At 35.5% G+C, this 19,999-nt stretch overlaps 1 protein-coding gene across 1 annotated transcript in view; it reads right to left on the bottom strand.

Annotated features, from left to right (window-relative positions):
- The window catches only part of DPY19L2 (dpy-19 like 2), a gene marked incomplete at both ends in the record, with an annotated part of 85,432 nt that overhangs the window by 58,255 nt on the left and 7,178 nt on the right, over positions 1-19,999 (bottom strand). Inside the window, one exon of the mRNA XM_081284688.1 lies at positions 18,101-18,238. Within this exon, the coding sequence (XP_081140814.1) occupies positions 18,101-18,238 (138 nt within the window). The remainder of the gene's footprint in view (positions 1-18,100; positions 18,239-19,999) is intronic.

Genomic DNA, 19,999 nt, shown 5'->3' with positions numbered 1-19,999 from the left:
ACATAATATATATCACTATACATTACTATTCTGTAATTTTATTTTTAAAAACTGACACTGAGGGCTGGGGCCATAGCTTAGTGGCAGAACACTTGTCTAGCATATGTGAAGCACTGGGTTCGATTCTCAGTACTCTATAAAAATAAACAAATAAAATAAAGGCATTCTGTCTATCTACAACTAAAAGAAAATTTTAAAAAACTGACACTGATAAAATCTATTATTTCCATTCTCTCAAATTTATCAAATGTATAAAAAATTACCACATTAAATATATGAACTAAATCTAGAATTATATTCATTTTTTTCTGTGGATACACTTTGAAACAAGAGAGAGTGCACTTTTATTTTATTTTTAGCAGTACTATGGATCAAACTCAGGGGCACTTCACCACTGACCTATATTCCCAGCCTTTTTTATTTTTTTATTTTGAGACAGCAATATCACTTAGTTGCCCAGACTGGAAACTGAGATCATCCTACCCTTGCTTCCTGAGTGGTTGGGAATAAGGTGTGCACCAGTGAGCCCAACGAAAGCATGGCTTTAAGTTCAGACCGGTAGTCAAATTCTGACTGCAAGCTATGGTTTCTATGGCTTCTGCGCCTCTGTCATGTCCTCTTTCAAATTTCAAGAAAGGTTAAGAATAGAGCTTATATGTAAAATGCTGGCATACAGTGAACATTAAATGCTTTTACCATTTCCAAAAATTTTTCTAAGCTTAATTTTTAGCTTCAGATGAGAATCTTGTGAACACAAAAAGTATGAACATCAAGTGGGCATACATCTCAACATCATAGCACTACACCAGGGGGGATCCAACGTGGCGGCCGGCGAGGAAGCAGCATTTTCAGTATCTCCACATTAACGGGATCAGAAAAACCCATTAAAACAGCTACATTCTACCTACTGAGGAACTTCTAGCAAAATTCCGCTGAAAGGAGACCTGCCGGGAATTAGTAAGTCTATTAGAGGTGACAGTTTGTCCCAGACAAGTGAATCTTGGCCGGCCACGCGGGCGCAGAGGTCCAATCCCGCAGGCACCGCCCGCCCGGCTCTGCAAGCGGCCCCCAGCGGTGCGGCGCGGCGAGAAGGGTCCCCGCCCAGCCCGGCAGACGGCCCCCACCATCCTGGCTCTCCTGGCGGCCCCGATCGCTCTGCGAACGGCCACCCCGTCCGCCCGGCTCTTAGCCACGCGGCCGCCGCCTGCCCGGCTCTACAAGCGGCCCCCGGCGGCCCAGTGTGGCGAGAAGGGTCCCCACCTGGCCCAGCAGATGGCCTGCGCCCTCCCGGCTCTGCTAACGGCCCCGTCCACCCGGCAAATGGCCCCCCGCCCTCCTGGCTCTGCTTGTGGCCCTGCCCGCACGCGAACGGCCCCCGCTCACCCGGCAAACGGCTCCCCCCCCCAGACGACATGAAGGGAATCTAACCAAGCCTTTATGAAATAGCGAACTGGGAACTAAAACCAGAGATTGTGTCAGACCAGAGACAAGCCAGTTCCACCCCTCCCTTCGGACACTCCGGCAAGGAGCCAGGGGCCCGCCATAGCAGAGAGGGGAAGTCACCAAAGTTCGGCCAAAGAGATTCCTTCCCAGCAGAATCTACTTTAGCAGGTGTGTGACTCCCACCCACATCAGATACAAACAACCCGGAAACTTCAAAATCTCTCCGTGGGCGTGACCATAAGGGCCAAAGGACTCTCTCGCGACCCCCAACTCCCCCTACTGCCAGTGACGTGGGCGTGACTGTAGGGGCGGAGGGAAGCAGAGCAGACTCCCCAAACCCAACTCCCCCAACCGCCAACTGAGAGGGCGTGATGGTAGGGGCGGAGGGAAACAGAGGACACTCCAGACCCCCAACTCCTCCTACCGCCAGCGGAGTGGTCGTGATTGTAGGGGCTGAGGGAAGCAGAGGGGATCCTCGACCCCCAACTCCTATTACCACCAGCGGCAACACCAATGGTCTTAGCCGCCAGATTCCGAAGGTGTGCCCACCAAAGGGGTCTGGAAAAATTAAACAATTGACTCCCAAACCACAACTCCACAGCACTGGGGCTTAGATGAATGACAGCGAGAGTGCTCAGTCGTTAGGGAAATAGAGCACTTGGTGGGGCTGAAAGTGTAACCAAATCCTTGGGGAACCGCCTCCGGTGAGCAGGACCTGGCTGGCTGGCAGGAGGAAGGGGAAGAGGGGCCGTAGAAATAAAACGGCTCTGGACCAACAGGATTGAGAGACTCCCAGGAGCCGCCTTACAGGGATTGCTGTTGACACATTGAGGGCAAAACTCAGCCCGGAGGGCACAGCTTTGCCTATGGGAAGAAAAGAAAATGGATCTCTAAGACCTAATTTTATTTCTTATTTTATTTTATTTTTTCTCTCCCTTTTTCCCTCTTTCTCTACCCTTCCACGTTTTATTGTTCTTTCCATTCTCCTCTATGCTATCTATCTCCCTCTCCTTCTTTCTTTTCAAGAGCACCTTCCTTCCCCTTCCCCCCCCCCAGCTTTCATCCCAAGCATTATGTCCTCCATTTCATGTAACTGTCTAAATGCAAATAGGTAAATGTTTCGAGGCCGACTATAGTGCTCCTAAATACCTAGCTACTACCAACACCCTGATCCAATCGATGGTTAGTATCCCCCTTCAGTAGAGCAATCTTCTAAAGTAGCCAAGACATACTAACCCTTATACCTTCATAGCACCTAACCTAAAGTCCTAAGAACAAAAAACAAATCACTATATGCATACAAAATCCGGAAGCCCTTTATAAATTGAATGAATCAGCTCTAAAGTACAATAAAACCCAACATCTATAGGCATAATCTCCCACCACAAAGGAGAAACAACAGAGATAAACAAAGCCAAAACAAATGTATAGGAGAAAGCTGTTACAAAGCAGTCAAACAGAGCTGGAAAGTAACGTGAACAACATGAAAAAACAAGGGAAAAAAGGATTACAGATAATGCAGGACAACTTAAATCTACAGGAGGACCTAGAAGCATCAGAAACATGGACAGGGAAAGAAATCAAGGCATACCTAACTCAGATGGAACGGAATTTTAGAGAAGACATGAGACAGCAAGTCCAAGAACTGAGAGTATATTTTGAAAACGAACTAAACAAACAAATTCAAACTGCAAAGAACGAGCTTACCCAGGAGATAGGGATCTTAAAAAAAAACAAACAGTAATTTTAGAAATGCAAGAAACCATAAACCAGATTAAAAACGCTAACGAGAATATTACAAATAGACTAGATCAAGTAGAAGTCAGAACATCAGATAATGAAGACAAAGTTTATCAACTTGAATATAGTCAACACTGAAAAGATGCTTAAATCTCACGAGCAATCTATCCAAGAGATATGGGATCTCATCAAAAAACCAAATTTGAGAGTTATTGGGATAGAAGAAGGCACAGAGATTCAAACCAAAGGAATGGACAACCTATTAAATGAAATAATCCTAGAAAACTTCCCAGAGATGAAAGATGGAATGGATGGCCAAATCCTGGAAGCCTACAGGACCCCAAACATCCAAAACTGTAATAGACCAACTCCAAGACATATAATTATGAAGATAGCCAACGTACAGAACAAGGAGAGAATATTAAAAGCTACAAGGGAAAGGAGGCAAATTACATTCAGCGGTAAACCAATTAGGTTTACGGCTGATTTTTCATCATAGACTTTGAAAGCAAGAAGATCCTGGAGCAATGTATTTCAAACGCTGAAAAATAATGGATTCCAACCAAGAATACTGTATCCAGCAAAATTAAGCTTCAGATTTGACAATGAAATTAAAATATTTCACGATAAACAAAAGCTAAAAGAATTCGCAGCCAGAAAACCAGCACTGCAAAGCATTTTGGGCAAAATTCTACAAGAAGAGGAATGGAAAAATAGTGCCCGAAACCAACAGCAGGAGGTATCTCAGTAAAGGGGGAGGAAAACAACCAAAAAGTAAAAACTAGCCATAGCACTACACCTAGCTGACACTAAATCCAGATCTTCTCAATTTTCTATTTATGCAACATGAAAACATGACTCAGAACAATCTCCTATTGCCTATCCTTAATAATGTTCTGAAGTTTTAAAAACAATGTAATAATAATTGCTATTTCATAATATCAAAGAATAAACTAAAATGTGATTATTCATCAATAAATATTGTTGAATAAATAAAAAGAGAACAGCAAATGTCTCTAAGACTGTATTGCTAGAAATTAGTGGAACAATAAGTAGTGATATTACTATATAATTAAGTAATCCAAAAATTGAAAACAATCATTATTGAACACTGGAAGAATGGAGGTTAGACTGATCAGCAAAATCCTCATGTTACACATGCAGATTAAGTAAAAATTAACCTTAGTTGAGGATATAGGAAACAAGTTTTTCAACTCTTTGGCTTCTGCATTTACATAACAATCAGAGAAAATCATCAGAGGAAATACAGAGTGGTGCCTCTAAGGAGTAAGCTGGGGTGCAAAGAAAGCTGGCACAGAACACTGCTCCTAACATCTCAGGCAGGACTATATTGTACATTGTTACTATTATAAAGTACATTTTAAAATTTGCAGAAATCAAAAACAGAAAGAAATCTGGGAAACTCCAAATACTTGGAAATTAACACAATCCAAATATCCAGTGGATCAAAGTAGAAAACATGGGAAATCCAAAAATAATTTAAACTGAATGAAAATGAAAAATCAATATATAGACATTTAAGTAATGTAAATATTTACTTTGGGGAAGATGGAATAGATGTACTTTTTCCTATTACAACTAAAACCTCTTTGAATTATATGTAAATCAAGTATAAGATTCTTGAAAAAGTGCAGAGTAGAGAGCAGACCTGAAATGTAAAGAATGACATCTATTCTTAAAGAGGCTGACAGTCCAGAAATTCCAGTGGGCAGTACTATGCCTCTACAATTAAAGTGTTGAACCTTAATAGCCAATGTGACAGTATTCAAAAGTGGGACCTTAAAGCCTCCTCATTTGTGAAAGGGATAAAGGTCCTTATAAAAGGGCCCTTATAAAAAACACTTCTTGCGATGTTTGGCCCTCTTGCCTTCTGCCATGTGAAAACAGGGTTCCTCCTCCCCGGAAGATGTAACAGCAAGACTTTATCTTAACAACAGAGGGCAGCCCTCACCAGACAACCCCACCTGCCATTGCCTTGATCCTCAACGTCTCAGTCACTAGATGATGAGGAACAAATTTATGGTCTTTATAAATTACTCCACTCTCAAGAACTTCTTACAGCAGCACAAAATGGGCTAAAACAGGCACAAATATGAAAAGCACCTATAAAAGGCAAAATACCAGGAAAGAAACAGCAAGGGAATACAGAAAACTTTTGAACAATAATATCTTTGCTTCAGCCAAATACTACCTCACTCCTATCATAACAACAAAAGCCAAGAGAGAAACCAACCTTTAGAGCCACCCAATCCATCTGCTGGGATGGGGTAAGAGAAGGATAACTAGGGAAATCCCTGTCCCTTGGTATCATTGATTTCCACCCCATGCAGCAGCCAAAAGGTACCTCTTCCTTTCCCCAGGGTGGTGATGTCAGAGATATAACAGGACATTTTCAGGACTTTCATCACCATTCATAGAGATAAGACCATCCCTACCAAAATTTCAGCAGAAATCACATGGCTAGTCAGAATTCCCAGCCCACCCAAACAACAGTGGGAGAACACTTCATCTTGACTTAATGGAAGCCAAAGGTGAACCTGGACTTTTATACCCACCTGACAATTAAAAAACAGTGCCTTCCCTCTTCCTTCACTAGAGTGGTACCTGAAGAAGCCAGCTAAAATAAAATTTCTAAGATCCAGTCGCATAACATGATATGTTTTCAAGTGAAACTAGACTAGATAGTTCTCAAACTGAAAGAAAAGAATCAATAGGTTGCAATAACTGGTATGACAGAAATACTAGAATTATCTAACCAAATTTTAAAACAAACATAAAAATGCTCAACTGAGCAATTATGAACATGCTTTAAACAAATTTAAACTAGAAAATGTTAGCAGTGAGACAGAAAGTCTAAGCAAAAAAATGGAAAAACAAATAAAAACCAAAAGGAGATTTCAAACCACACACACACACACACACACACACACACACACACACACATATCCCTGGGAGGGAGTGGGGGGGGGGACTGCAAAACCAGGGGATGACCACAACAACAGAATGGAGGTGGAGAGATCAGTGAACAAAAAGATAAGACAACAGAAATAAATCTGAGCCACAAAGAAAAAAAATACTAATAAAAATCACAAAAACAAAAAAACAAAACATCCCTACAAATCTATGACACTATTTTTTAAAAATCTGATATTCAGGTCTTTGGAATCCTGGATGGAAAGAATAAAGAGGGTAGATCTGAAAAAGAACTCAAAAGAAATGAGTTGCAAGTTAATGTTAAGAACTAATGAGAGATGACATGGTAGAATGGGGCTAGGATGCAATTCCCAATCTTCCCACAATACAAAAAGCAGGAAAAACTGATCTGAGAGAACTATACTACTACAAGTTTATACCTGGATTAGAGGGACTGTGGAGAACAGTACCAACAAGTTCATTGCTTCTTATACGGTTAAATATTACATGACTTGGCTCTAAAGTGCTTCTAGTAAATAGGGTTCAATGGCTTCTTTCAAAGTGGAGCTGATACTGGAAATAGCAGAGGTCACACATTAAGTTTAAGAATCGATATCTGGATATGCTCCCAACCCAGGGGTCTTAATAGGGAGCAGCTTATGAAACAGTCTCTTGCTTAAAAGAAGCAATAACTATCCCAATAGATGGGTAGACATACAAGTAATATGAAAAAGCAAGGGAACAAACCACCCCAACAGCCCACAACATTTCAACAACTGACACCATTGATGTCACAGTGGAGGAAATGTCAGAGAAAGAATTTAGAAAATTCAAGGTTAAAATGTTCAATGAGCTGAAAGAAGATATAAGGAATGAAATTAGAAAATACAGGAAGTGAAACATCACTTCAATAATGAAAGACTCTGAAAAAGAACCAAGTGGAAATCCTAGAAATGGAAGACTTAATAGAGCCAATTAAAAATTTATCACCAATTTGCCATAATGATTGCAAAAAAATGATGGCATTTAGAAAATGAAATATTACTCAGTCTTAAGAAAAGAATAAAATGATGGCATTTGCTGGTAAATGGATAAAGCTGGAGAATATCATGCTAAGTGAAATAAGCCAATTCCAAAAAATCAAAGGCCGAATGTTCTCTCTGATATGTGGATGCTAACTTACAATAAGGGCCAGGGGTGGGTGTTAGGGGAGAATAGTGTTATTTTAGATTAGGTAGAGGGGAGTGAAGGGAGGGGAGGGGAATGGGGTAGGAAGACTAGTAGAATGTATCAGATATTATTACCCTATGTACATATATGACTACATGACCAAAAGACTGGTGGGATTCTACATTATTTATAACTAGAAAAATGAGAAATTATACTTAATTTATGTATAATGTATCATAGTGCATTCTACTGTCATGTATATCTAATCGAAATCAACTTAAAAAGAATCAATAAATGGGATGGTATCAAAAAAAAATTCATCCCCAATAGATTAGACCACTTTGAAGATACACATTCAGACACTGAAGAATTAAACTATATAATCTTTTGGGGGAGGGGCAGGACTGGGGATTGAACTCAGGGGCACTCAACTACTGAGCCACATCCCCATACTTATTTTGTATTTTATAGAGAGACAGGTCTCACCTAGTTGCTTAGTACCTCACTTTTGCTGAGGCTGTCTTTGAACTTGTGATTCTCCTTACTCAGCCTCCTGAGCCCCTCAGCTTACAGGCATGTGCCACCATGCCCAGCTTAAACTGTATAATCTTGAAATAAAGTTGATCATAAAAAAAACTCAAGAAATATGGTGTTACACCATGAGACCAAATTTAATAAGAGTCACTGGGGTACATAAGACTCCAAAATACAAACAAAAGGGATGCACCATCTTTTCAATGAAATACTATTAGAAAATTTTTTGAATCTTAGGAATGAGATAGAAATTCAAATATAAGAGTCATATAAAAATCCAAATAGTTATCAGAATAGATCTTCTTCAAGACACCTTACAATGAAAATGCCTTATGTGCTGAATAAGGATAGAATTTTAAAAGCTATAAGAGTAAAATAGCAGGTCATATTTAGAGGTAAACCAATTTAGATTTCAACTTATTTCTCAACCCAGACCCTAAAATCCAGGAGGGCTTAAAATAATACACATACATCTCTGAAAGAAAATGGGTGCCAACCAAGATTACTACACCCAGAAATATTATCCTTCAGAATTCAATATGAAAAAACCTCCATAATAAGCAGAAATTAAAAGCATTCATCATGACAAAACCTGTATTACAAAATGTATTCAAGTAACTATTTCATGAATAAACAATAAAAATGAAAACAAAAAGCAGGATAGGGATGAGCTGAGTTAATTAAAGTAGAATCAGTCTAAATGAAACATCAGAAATAAATCAAAATGGCAGAAAATACAAATCCTCTCTCTATAACAACACTGTATGCAAATAGTGGGCTAAACTCTGCAATCAAAACACACAGATTGTCAGATTGAATTTAAAAAATAAGACCCAACAATATTCTGTTTGCAAGAGACTTGCCATTCTGACAAAGACATCCACAGACTGAAAATGAAAGAACAGGAAAAGATATACCACACAAATTGTAGCCATAAATAAGCAGGTATAGCTATTCTCAAATCAGACAAAGTAGATTTCAAGCCAAAATTAATCAGAAGAGGCAAAGAAGGTCATTTCATACTGGTTCAGGAATTATCCAACAAAAAGATATGATTATAAATACTTATGCCCCCCAAAATGGTGTATTTACATATATAAAAGAAACTCTTTTCAATGTTAAAAATCAAATAGACCACAATACAATAATACTGAATGATTTCAACACACTTCTCTCACCATTAAATAGATCATCCAATGATAACTAAGTGAAGTTTCTTCAGAAACTTAAAGTATTTATTAATAAATGCACCTAACATATCTATAGAATATTTCATACAGCAATGACTGTTTTAGTCAACTTTTGTATGACTGTGACTAAAAGACCTGATAAATAAATTTAGTAAACTAGCAGTATACGATGCCAAATACATAAATCAGTTACTTTCCTATATTCCAAAAATGAATTTGCAAAAAAGGAAATTAGGAAAACTATCTCATTCATAATAAACTCAAAAAAATAAATACATAAATGAAGAACTTGGGAATTATTCTAACAAAGGAAGTGAAGGACATCTACAGTGAAAACCACAAAACACTGAAGAAAGAAATTGAATAAGACCTTAGAAGATTTAAAGAACTCCATGTTTTTGGATAGGCAGAATTAATATTGTCAAAATGTCCATACTACCCAAAGCCCTATACAGATTCAATGCAATCCCCATCAAAATACCAATGACATTCTTCACAGTCCTAAAATTCTTATGGAAGAATAAAAGGCTCAGAAGAGCCAAAGAAATTCTGAGCAACAAAAGTAAGGCTGAAAGCAACACAATACTAGATCTCAAATTATACTACAGAGCAATAGTAACCAAAATAGTATGGTACTGGAATCAAATAGACATGAAAATAATTGCAACAGAATGGAAGTCACAGAGACAATCTACATAGTTATTGTCACACGATCCTTGACAAAATTTCCAAAAATATATATTGGATAAAAAAAGCATTTTAACAAATGGTGCTAGGAAAACTGAATATCAAGGGAAATAATTAAGAGTATGAAGGCAAAACCTACAGAATAGAAGAAAATCTTTGCTAGCTACTCTCAGAGGATTAATATCCAGAATATATAAAGAACTCAAAAAGATTAACACTAAAAATAAAAAACAAATACCAAATTAATAAATGGGCAAAACAACAGATATTTCTGAAAAGAAATACAAATGACCAACAAATACATGAAAAATGTTCAACATCTCCAACAATTAGGGAAATGCAAATCAAAACTACAGTTCATCTCACTCCAGTCAGAATGACAATTATCAAGAATACAAATAATAATAAGTGTTGGTAAGGATGTGGGGAAAAATAAAAATGTACACTCACACATTGTTGGTAGGACTGCAAATTAGGACAACTACTTTGGAAAGCAATAATAGAGATTCCTCATAAAACTAGGAATGGAACCACCATGTGATCCAGCTATCCCACCCCACAGTGTATACTCCAAAGATCTAAAATCAGCATATGATAAGGATGCAACATAATTCACAATAGCTAAGCTATGGAACCAAACAAGGTGGCCTTCAACAGATGAGTGGTTAAGGAAAATGTGATATATATCCACAACAGAATATTACAGCATTTGCTGGTAAATGGATGAACAGAGACTATCATGCTAAGTGAAATAAGCCATACCCCAAAAGTGAAAGGTTAAGGTTTTTTTTTTTTTCCTGATAAATGGAAGCTACTCAAATATAAGGAAAAAGAAAGGGGTAGGATTCCATAAAAAATAGAAGAAAGATTAGTAGAACAGAGGGAGGGAGTGTTGGTCAGGAAAATGGAATAACAATGGACTAAATCTGGCCTATGTATGTATATGAATATACTATGAATATACTTCAGTGAATCTCACCATTATGTATATGCACTAGACACTAATTTAAAAAACTATAAATTAATAGAAAGATCAGTAGAACAGAGGAAAGGAAACAGGGTGAGGGAGAAGGGAAGGGGAAGGGAACTGGGGGCTGAATTATAGGAAACTATATTCCATGCTTTTATCAAAATATATCCTAACGTTATATATAACTAAAAAGAACCAATAATTTTTTTAAAGAACTACTGTTCTGTTAAGCTTTAGAAGCATCCTACAAGTTTGAAAACTTACCTGGTCTCTCCACAACAAAAGAAGAATTTTAATGTCCACCATACAGAGAACATTTTTGCTAAAGGAATACTACAGCTGCCCAATTTGAAAACAACTACTACAAGAAGCAGAGGCAGATGGCGGCTAAGTAAAATCTTTCAGAGATCATCTCCCTACAAACACACCAAACTACCTTCACAAGAGCTAAGGAAGACAAGTGAGACACCACACTGACTAGTTTTAGTATAATAATAAAAGACACAAGGGTAGGAGGAAAATGTTGCCCAAGTCACCAGTCTCCCAACTAACTTCAGCAATGCAGAGAGAGATGTTTTCTGCCTGGGGGAAGGGGAGGTAATTAAATCCAGGCCTTAGACTTAAAACCCAGTACCAGCCCTGTCATGGTGAACCCAGTGTGAGGTTGAGCCCCACAACCCCTGCTCCAGGCCCGCAATACCCACACTGAGCTACTAGAACTGCATTATCCAATAGGCCCAAGGACTGCTGTCATCACCCCTCCCCCAACCTTAGGCTTCAGGGGAGGGAGGCAAAACATTTCTTCAAGATAAAAATGCTAAGCAAATTAGGTATATCAGGGATACAACTCAATACAATAAAGACCATTTATAACAAACCAATAACTAATATTATATTAAATGGGAAAAAGCTAGAAACTTTATCTCTAAGATCTGGAATAAGACAAGTATAACCACTTTCACTATTTTATGCAAAAACTATTAAAAGTCCTAGCCAGAGCAATTAGGCAAGAGAAAGAAAGAAAGTGCAAAAAAAGAAAAGGAAAGGAAAAAACAAGCTGCATCCAAATTAGAAAAGTAAAAGTCAAACTCAGTTTTTTCAGATGACATGATCTTATTATATAGAAAACTCCACCAAAAAACCATCAAAAAACTAATAGAAATAAAAAATTCAACAAAAATCACAGGATGTAAAATAAATATACAAAAATCAGTAGCTTTTTTATGTACCAGTAATGAATTATCTGAAATAAAAAGTAATGTCACTTAAAATAGCAACAAAAAATAAAATACCTAGAAATATATTTGACCAAAGACATGAAGAAGAAGAAGAAGAAAAGTAACCAATCAGCCAAGTCTTATTGAGGAGGGGGAAAAAAAAGCTGGAGGCATTATACTTCCTACCTTCAAATATACTACAAAATAGTAATTGAAACAGCATGATAGAATGGGATTATATCCAATTAAAAAGCTGCTTTGAACAGGAACAACAATAGAATGAAGAGATAAGCTGCAGAATGAGAGAAAATATGATCAACTATAGTTCTGACAGGAGTTAATGTTTAAAATACACAAGGAACTCAAAAAATACAATAGTATCAAAATCCAATTAAAAAATAAGAAATGGACCAAAAAAAATTCTTTAAAGAATTCATCAAAATGACCAGGAGGTATATGAGAAAATGCTCAACATCACTAATTATCAGGGAAATGCAAATCTAAACCACAAAGAGACAGCACCTCAATCTAGTAAGAATGGCTACTATAGAAAAGACAAAAGATAGCAAGTGCTGACAAGGATATAGAAAGGAACCCCTTGTATTCTGTTGTTAGAGATGCAAATTAGTACAGCTATTATGGCAAACAGGAGGGAGATTCCTTAAAATATTAAAATTAAACTACCATATGACCCAGAAATCCTACTACTAAGTATATATCCAAGAGATATGAAATCAGAATGTTCAAGAGACATCTAAATACCCACGTTTATTGCATTATTCACAATAGCTAATAAATGGAAACAACCTAGGTGCTCAACAACTGAAGACTGAATAAAGAAATTGTGGTACATATATACATTTGGAGACTATTCAGCCCATAAAAAAGAGTGAAATCCTGTAATTCACTGAAAACATGGATGGAACTAGAGATGATTATGTTAAGTGAAATAAGTCAAACAGAGAGAGACAAGTAGAGCATGAATATAAAACATTGATCTCATAGGAGTTGAAAGTAGAATGGTGGTTACCAAAGGTTGAGAAAAGGGGAAGGGTGGGATGGAGAGAGATTAGAGGTTGTTCAATGAGTATTAAGTTACAGTCAGATAAGAATAAGAAGTTCTGCTGTAGCACTGAACAGTAAAATAACTACTGTAAATAACTACAGGTAATGACTATGTATTTCAAAAAGCCAGAAGAGTTGAACATTTTCACCATAAAGAAATGATAAATGTTTGAGGAAATAAATGTTTACCCAGCTTTAAACATTATACAAACTATATATGTATCTATATATCACATAGTATCCCATAAATGTATACAATTTTATTTTCTATTTATCAGTTAAAATGAATTAAAAATTAATTTTTTCAAAGAATTCAAAGAAATGTCTGAAACTTCCCATGTTTTGTAGAAGATATAAATTTAAAGATTCAAGAAACTGAGCAAACCTTAAACTGGAGCAACTTTTTAAAAATCCACACTGAAACACATCATACTTTTTAAGACTTTTTACTTTGAACAATATACTTTTGAACACCTTTAAAAACCAAACTGTGCCCAGGCTCCAATGTCAGGAGAACCACAAGTTCAAAACCAGCCTCAGCCACTTAGTGAGACCCTGTTTCAAAGTAAAAAATAAAAAGGGGTGGGGATGTGGTTCAGTGGTAAAGAGTCTCTGGATTCAATCCCCAGGAAAATAATAATAATAATAATAATAATATAGGAAAAACATTGAAAACAAGGAATAAACAAAATCTTGACTAAAGAAGAAAAATAATTCAACAAACAGTATTATTTCTCATCAGAAACTATGGAGAATGAGGTGTCTCAAGACCTGTTAAATGCTGAAAGGAAAGAACTTCAACTCAGAATCACGTCCGACAAAAATATCCTTCAGGAATGAAAATAAATTCAACATTCTCAAACTAAGGAAACCTAAGGAAATATGTTGCCAGCAGAGATCTCCTTGGGGGTGGGGAAAGGCTAAGGAAAAAAATCTCTAAATAAAAATGAAATGATAAGAGGAGGAATACTAGAACATCTAGAAGAAAGAAATTCAAAAACTAGATAAAATAATTTTCACTCTCAAGTTTTAAAAATAAGCTTGATGACTAAAACATACCATAATAAAATGACAACAGTGATAAGACTCTAACAATCATGTGTGTATGTGATGTAACAACTGGGATAACCATTTAAAATTACATAAAGAGGTATATTCAAAACATAATCAATCAACCAAAATAGTAAAAAATGTTCAAATAACCCACATGAAGGCAGAAATTAGAGAAATTAAAAACCAAGAGCAAACTGAAAACAAATAATAACATGGCAGACTTCATCTCTAACATAATTACATTAAATATGAGTAGTAAAATGGTAAATACACCAACACTGAACTGCTTTTATCAGCTGTACATATTTATATAGTTTTCTGAGTTCTCTGCTGTATTTCATTGATTTATGTATCTTTTTCTTACTGATACTATAGGGTTGATTAATATATCTATATAAATAGTATTAGAATCAGGTAACCTGATTCTTCCAACATTATTTTTTTTCAAAGTTAGTTTAGGTAGTTCCTTTGCTTTCACATATATTTACAATAATATTTTCTGTATATACAATAATCTTGAAATTTTGATAAGAATTGCATTAAACCTGTAAATTTACTATCTCCAGTCTTCCAATCCATGAAGTTGGTATATCTTTCAAATCTCTTTATCTGCACTGTGCAGTTTTTATCATCCAAATCTTAATAACGTATTTTGTTAGATGTACATCTAAGTATTTCAGGCTGTTTGAGTATTGGTAAATGGAACTATATTTTTAATTTTGATGCCCATTTCTAGTACATGGAAATACAATTGATTTCTGTTTATCTTTTATCCTGTAACCTGCTCACTTATTAGCTCTTGGGTGCTATTGTTTAGTTGTTGTTTTTAGATTCACTGGGATTTTCTACATAGATTACCATGTTATATGCAAATAGGGACCGTTTTACTTCTTCTTAATCTATATGCATTTTATTCCCCTTGTATGCTGTATGGCACTGACTAGAACTTTTACCATTGTGACTGTGAACCTCCAATGTCTTGTTCTCAGTCTCTGGAAAGCATTCAATATAATGATAAGAATGTCTGCAGCCAGTGTTTGGCAAATCAGGACCTGTGCCCTATTTGTATACCAGTATTGAAGGGGGAAAGTGTTTAATACCCTATCCCCCAGTTTTTTAATAACTATTATTTCCACAGGAAAGATATGAAAGGAAGGTATGGGTGGGTTCCATGCCTTTCCCTAACTAGCTACCAATGTTCTCTCTAGTCTTTGCTCAGCACCCTGAGGTCTGTGAGAAATGCCTGCAAGTAAACTGCAAATTCCTTTGCTAATCCACACTAGGTAGGTGAAGTTGGAGTTCATTGTTGCTATGGACCCTATGGATTTTAAATTGCTCTAATCATACTGGTCTTCAGCTTGATTTGAGGTTTTTCCCTTTGTGTTGCTCCCTAGAAACTGTGCCTTGCAGGTATAGTTTTCACAAGTGGTCCTACCCCTTCTTCTTCTAGAGTTTCATCTGTTTTCTAATCTATTTATTTTTGTTTTTTTTTTTTTCACTGCTTGTAAAAAAGCAGTAAAAAGCTGAGAGGAGGAGTAAGGAGAGGTAATATTACCAAGGAGTACTGAAACTTCTAGGATGATGGACAAGGCCATAGTCTTGATTGTGGTGATACAGGTGGGTACATGGGCCAAAATATATCAAATGATACACTTTACACATGACTAGTTATGGGATGTCAGTGACACGTCCGTACAGCTCTTTTAACATAAATGAATTGGAAAGTAAGAAATACAACTGCTTTTATTCATGGACATCATCATCATATACATAGGAAAATTCAAAAGAATCTATTAAAAAAAGCTTCAAAGCACGATCGTGACACAGGTGTAAAGTCAACATTCAAAATCAACTACAGTACCAAAAAAATTAAAAATTTCAAATAATACCATTATAATAGTTTTTTAAAAGAAGTACCTAGGTATAACTATATACTAGAAAATAGCACTGCTGAATCAAATTAAAAATAATTATCAAAATAAAGACCTACATACCACAAACATGGATTATAAAATTTAATATTGTTAGGATGTCAGTTCTTTCTAACTATATTTATAAATCCAATGTAATCTCAATCAAATTCTAGCAAAAATATTTTTTAAAAGTAACAAGCTAACATTTATATTAAAATGCAATTTTGAGAAGAAAAAAAACTGGAAAACCTTTTTCTTTCAAAATTTATAATAAAACATGGTATTGGTATAAATAGAGAAATTAACTGAACAACAGAGTCCAGAAATGGATCAAAAATAATATGGTCCATTTTCAATAGATATGCTAAGACAATCCAACAGAGAAAAGAATTATCACAATGGAGCACAAAGAAACTTTTTTGTGTTACAAAGATGTTTTATAACTAGACTATCATGATGGGTATATAGTTTCATAGATTTGTCAAAACTCAAAGAACTACACACTCAAAATGAGTGTGTTTTATTGCATTACTGTAAATTATACCTCAACAAAGCTAATTAAATCAAAAGAAGTCAGAATGCAAGAAGACATGCTCAGCACATCTCACTAAAGATAACTACACAAAAATACTAATAATGCCAAAAGTCAATAAGAAAACCACCACCAAATAGGTGACAAAGATTTATACAGGTGACTGATAGACAAAAAATCCAAATGTCTATTACACATGGCAATATATTTAACCTCACAAATAATAATAGAAGTACAAATTAAAACAAAAACATATCCCAGCTAAAAGAAGAGATCCGATTATTTGAAATCTAAAGGATATGAGAAAAACTGATTTCTACACAGCAGTGTGAATTGCTATATTTTCTTGAGAGATCTGTTTAACAATATTTGGTGAAGATGACAAAGCACATATACCACAACATAGCAATTACACTTCTATGTGTGTATTCTAGAGAAAATTTTGCACACATACAGGAATAAACACATACAAGAATATATATTTTAAAACTGAAATAGAAAGATTGGAAATAATTTAACATGTACAAATAGGGAAATGTATAAATAAAATTTAGAATTCATAAAAATGGTTAAAATTAAAGGAATAAATATATATACACACAATTTAAAAATCTAATGCTGAGGGGAAAGACACAGTGAGTATAAGGGCATTTATGAAGACCTAAAAATATATTTTAAAAACCCTTAAAATAAGAGATTGGATGAATATGCACATCAAATTAATGACAAAAGAGCAAACTGGACTGTTAACAAAACAAAGGTGACTTCAATGATATTTATTAATGCTTATTTTAAAATTCTGAAGCAAAAGATGACATTTACATATTCTAAATGGTTGATTATACATTTCTGATATTATTCTTTTTAGTTTCTATAATTTTAAACTTTCCAAAATCAAAATAATAATTTTTAAACCTACAAAAACATGAAGGACCAAAGGTACTAACTTTGAATTCATATTCTGGATTTTGAGATAACTTTAATCCAAAAAGCAAGATTTACCTCCTGATAAATAAATTTAGCATTTATCTTGAGTACAAAAATTGAGTTTACAAATTTTCTGTTGTTTCTCAAATTTCTAGAGTTGGCAGACTCCCATGAAAAAAAAATTTAAAGTTGTAAAAATTGTAAAGTAAACAATGGAAAAGAATATTAATATAACCTTCCTTTTTTCTTTCCCCAGCCCTGGGGATGGAACCTAGAACCTCCCACATGCAAGGCAAGTGTTCTACCATTGAGCTGCACCCAAAGCTCCTTAAATCTTACTTCAGTGATGTAACTCCAAAGTCACTGCTCTGATGACCATTTTCACTGCCCCTCCATGTGGTCCTCAAAGCCACCCATTCAGTCTCCAGAGCCAACAAACCCATGCAGAACATTTTTTGGCTCTCCTGACTCTTTCCCATTTGGCTTGTCTATTATCCTGGTCCTAACTTCATACTAATGTTCATTTTTAAGTTCATGTGGGCATGGTTTATGTGGACTTTAAATATTAAGGGAGAAATTTTTGGTACTATGCTCAACTACAAGAATATTTATAATCAATAAACCTGAAACCCACCACCCGATTTTCTTGTAGTATCATTATATTTTATGCCTTTATTTTAAAAAATTCTCTCTACAACTATTATTTGTCTCAAAATATTACTCACCTCTGGATAAAGATGGAAGCGTTTCACTGTATTAATTACAAGGGGATACTCAGTAAGCCTATCATTCATAATCATCCACAGTCCTTCCAAAAATGAAGGTGCTTCAATAATGGTCTTGAAGTAGGAATAATAAAGTCCCTTTATTAAAAAAAAAGGCACAGAGGTCAAATATAAATAAAACTTTAAAATATTTTTACATCTCCTTTTAGAACTTTTTTCTGAAAAAAAGGTCAATAATAAGACTTTTTAATTACTCCTTGATATTACATTAGTAGACTTAAAAAGCAAGTTTTTTCAGATATCGCTTTACTATTCTATCAGCTTTTCTGAGTGCTTAAAGTTTTTCAAAATGAAGAATTTTAGGGATGGTCAAATGTTTGAAAAAGCTTTTCTAATAGGGCCTTAACATATGTATACAATATACTTTAAATTTTCCCAAATCTGTTGTGCCCACAGTCCTTGGATTGTTGGCATATAATGAATTTTATCATAAATGGGGATGCTTCTGTGACCCTATGCAAATTTTGCATATGAAATATTTCCTTTTTTCCTATGCTTTTAAGAAATATCACATAATGATCATAAACACAGCTTGAGAGTGGAACTTCATGCTTCCTGCTTATTTCATACCTCTATCATCACTGCACAAAGTGACAGCTAAATGTCATTGACTTTTGCTCACAAAAGCTATATATTGAAAAAAGAATTATTTTAACATATCATTTCAGCATGTGAAATAATGGCTTCATTAGGATAGTAAAAGTGCCTTTGATTTAAAATTCAAGCATTTTTTTAAAAGCACGATTTTTCATATCACTTTGTCAACTTGCTATTTTCAAATAAGATAGAAAATAAGGGACTGCATGATTTATAAAAGGAAATAAAGGTTTACATTGTTTGTAATAATACACTCTGGCCCCAAAATAATAAAAATAATTTCAACTTTAGACTCATTCTTCCTTCATCCAACTATTTTATTTTTTTACACACAAAATATCTTTTATTCCAAATTATACAAAACCAAAACCCCAAACAAGTATTACTTATAAGATGCACTGATATTTATTTTTAAATAATATTACATAAATTTAAAAAATCTGAGTTCACTCAAATTTGCCAGTAAATGATTAGATTTTTTGCTAACTATGCTCACCAAATTGTAAGAACAAACAAAACATCCACATTAACACTTTACAGGTTTTGACGTGTGATAATACCTGGATATTAGGCAGCAGCCAATAAAAACATCAATATAGTTTTCATTCATCAAAGGAAATATTATTCAAGTTTCCAAAATAAGCTTGAGTTATTTGGGGTTTGAATTTTTTCAAAAGGCCAAGTTAAAATATAAGAACAAATAGTTTTCATTTAGTGGGAACTGAAATCAATGTGTGTACTTTCAATCAAATATCTGTCCCAGGGAACATGATTCATTTTTAAGAGTCAAGCCAAACCTTTGCTGCTTTCGCTCCTCCAATGCTTCTGTTTGCTTTGCTCAAAACCCAGCAACACCCCCCTCACCCCACCCTCACACACACCAGGCCTTTGTTTGTCCCTGTGGTGCTGGGGATCAAACCCAGGGCCCTGCACATGGTAGGCAAGCACTGTACCACTGAGCTACACCCTCAGCCCTTTTCCCCTTTCTTTTCTCTCACTATGCCTTCAGCCTTTTTCTCTGTTCTGGTTGATCCGTACTGGGACTGTCCATGGTGGTCTAGAAGAATCTTTTTGTCTCTCCATTTATCAGTCTCCATTTTCATTTCATCTTTTTCATCTTTTACCAATATATTGCATTTTTCGTGGCCCTGTTTGGGTAACAACAGTTGCTATCTCTTGAACGTCTTTCATTAAAACATCACTGTATACTTTGAGAAATATTTTAAGTCTGTTATGCTCCTT

This window comes from Spermophilus citellus, assembly GCF_964194105.1.
Source record: "Spermophilus citellus genome assembly, chromosome: 3".
In the NCBI taxonomy this organism is placed as follows: Eukaryota; Metazoa; Chordata; class Mammalia; order Rodentia; family Sciuridae; genus Spermophilus; species Spermophilus citellus.
This window is presented reverse-complemented; position numbering and strand designations above follow the sequence as displayed.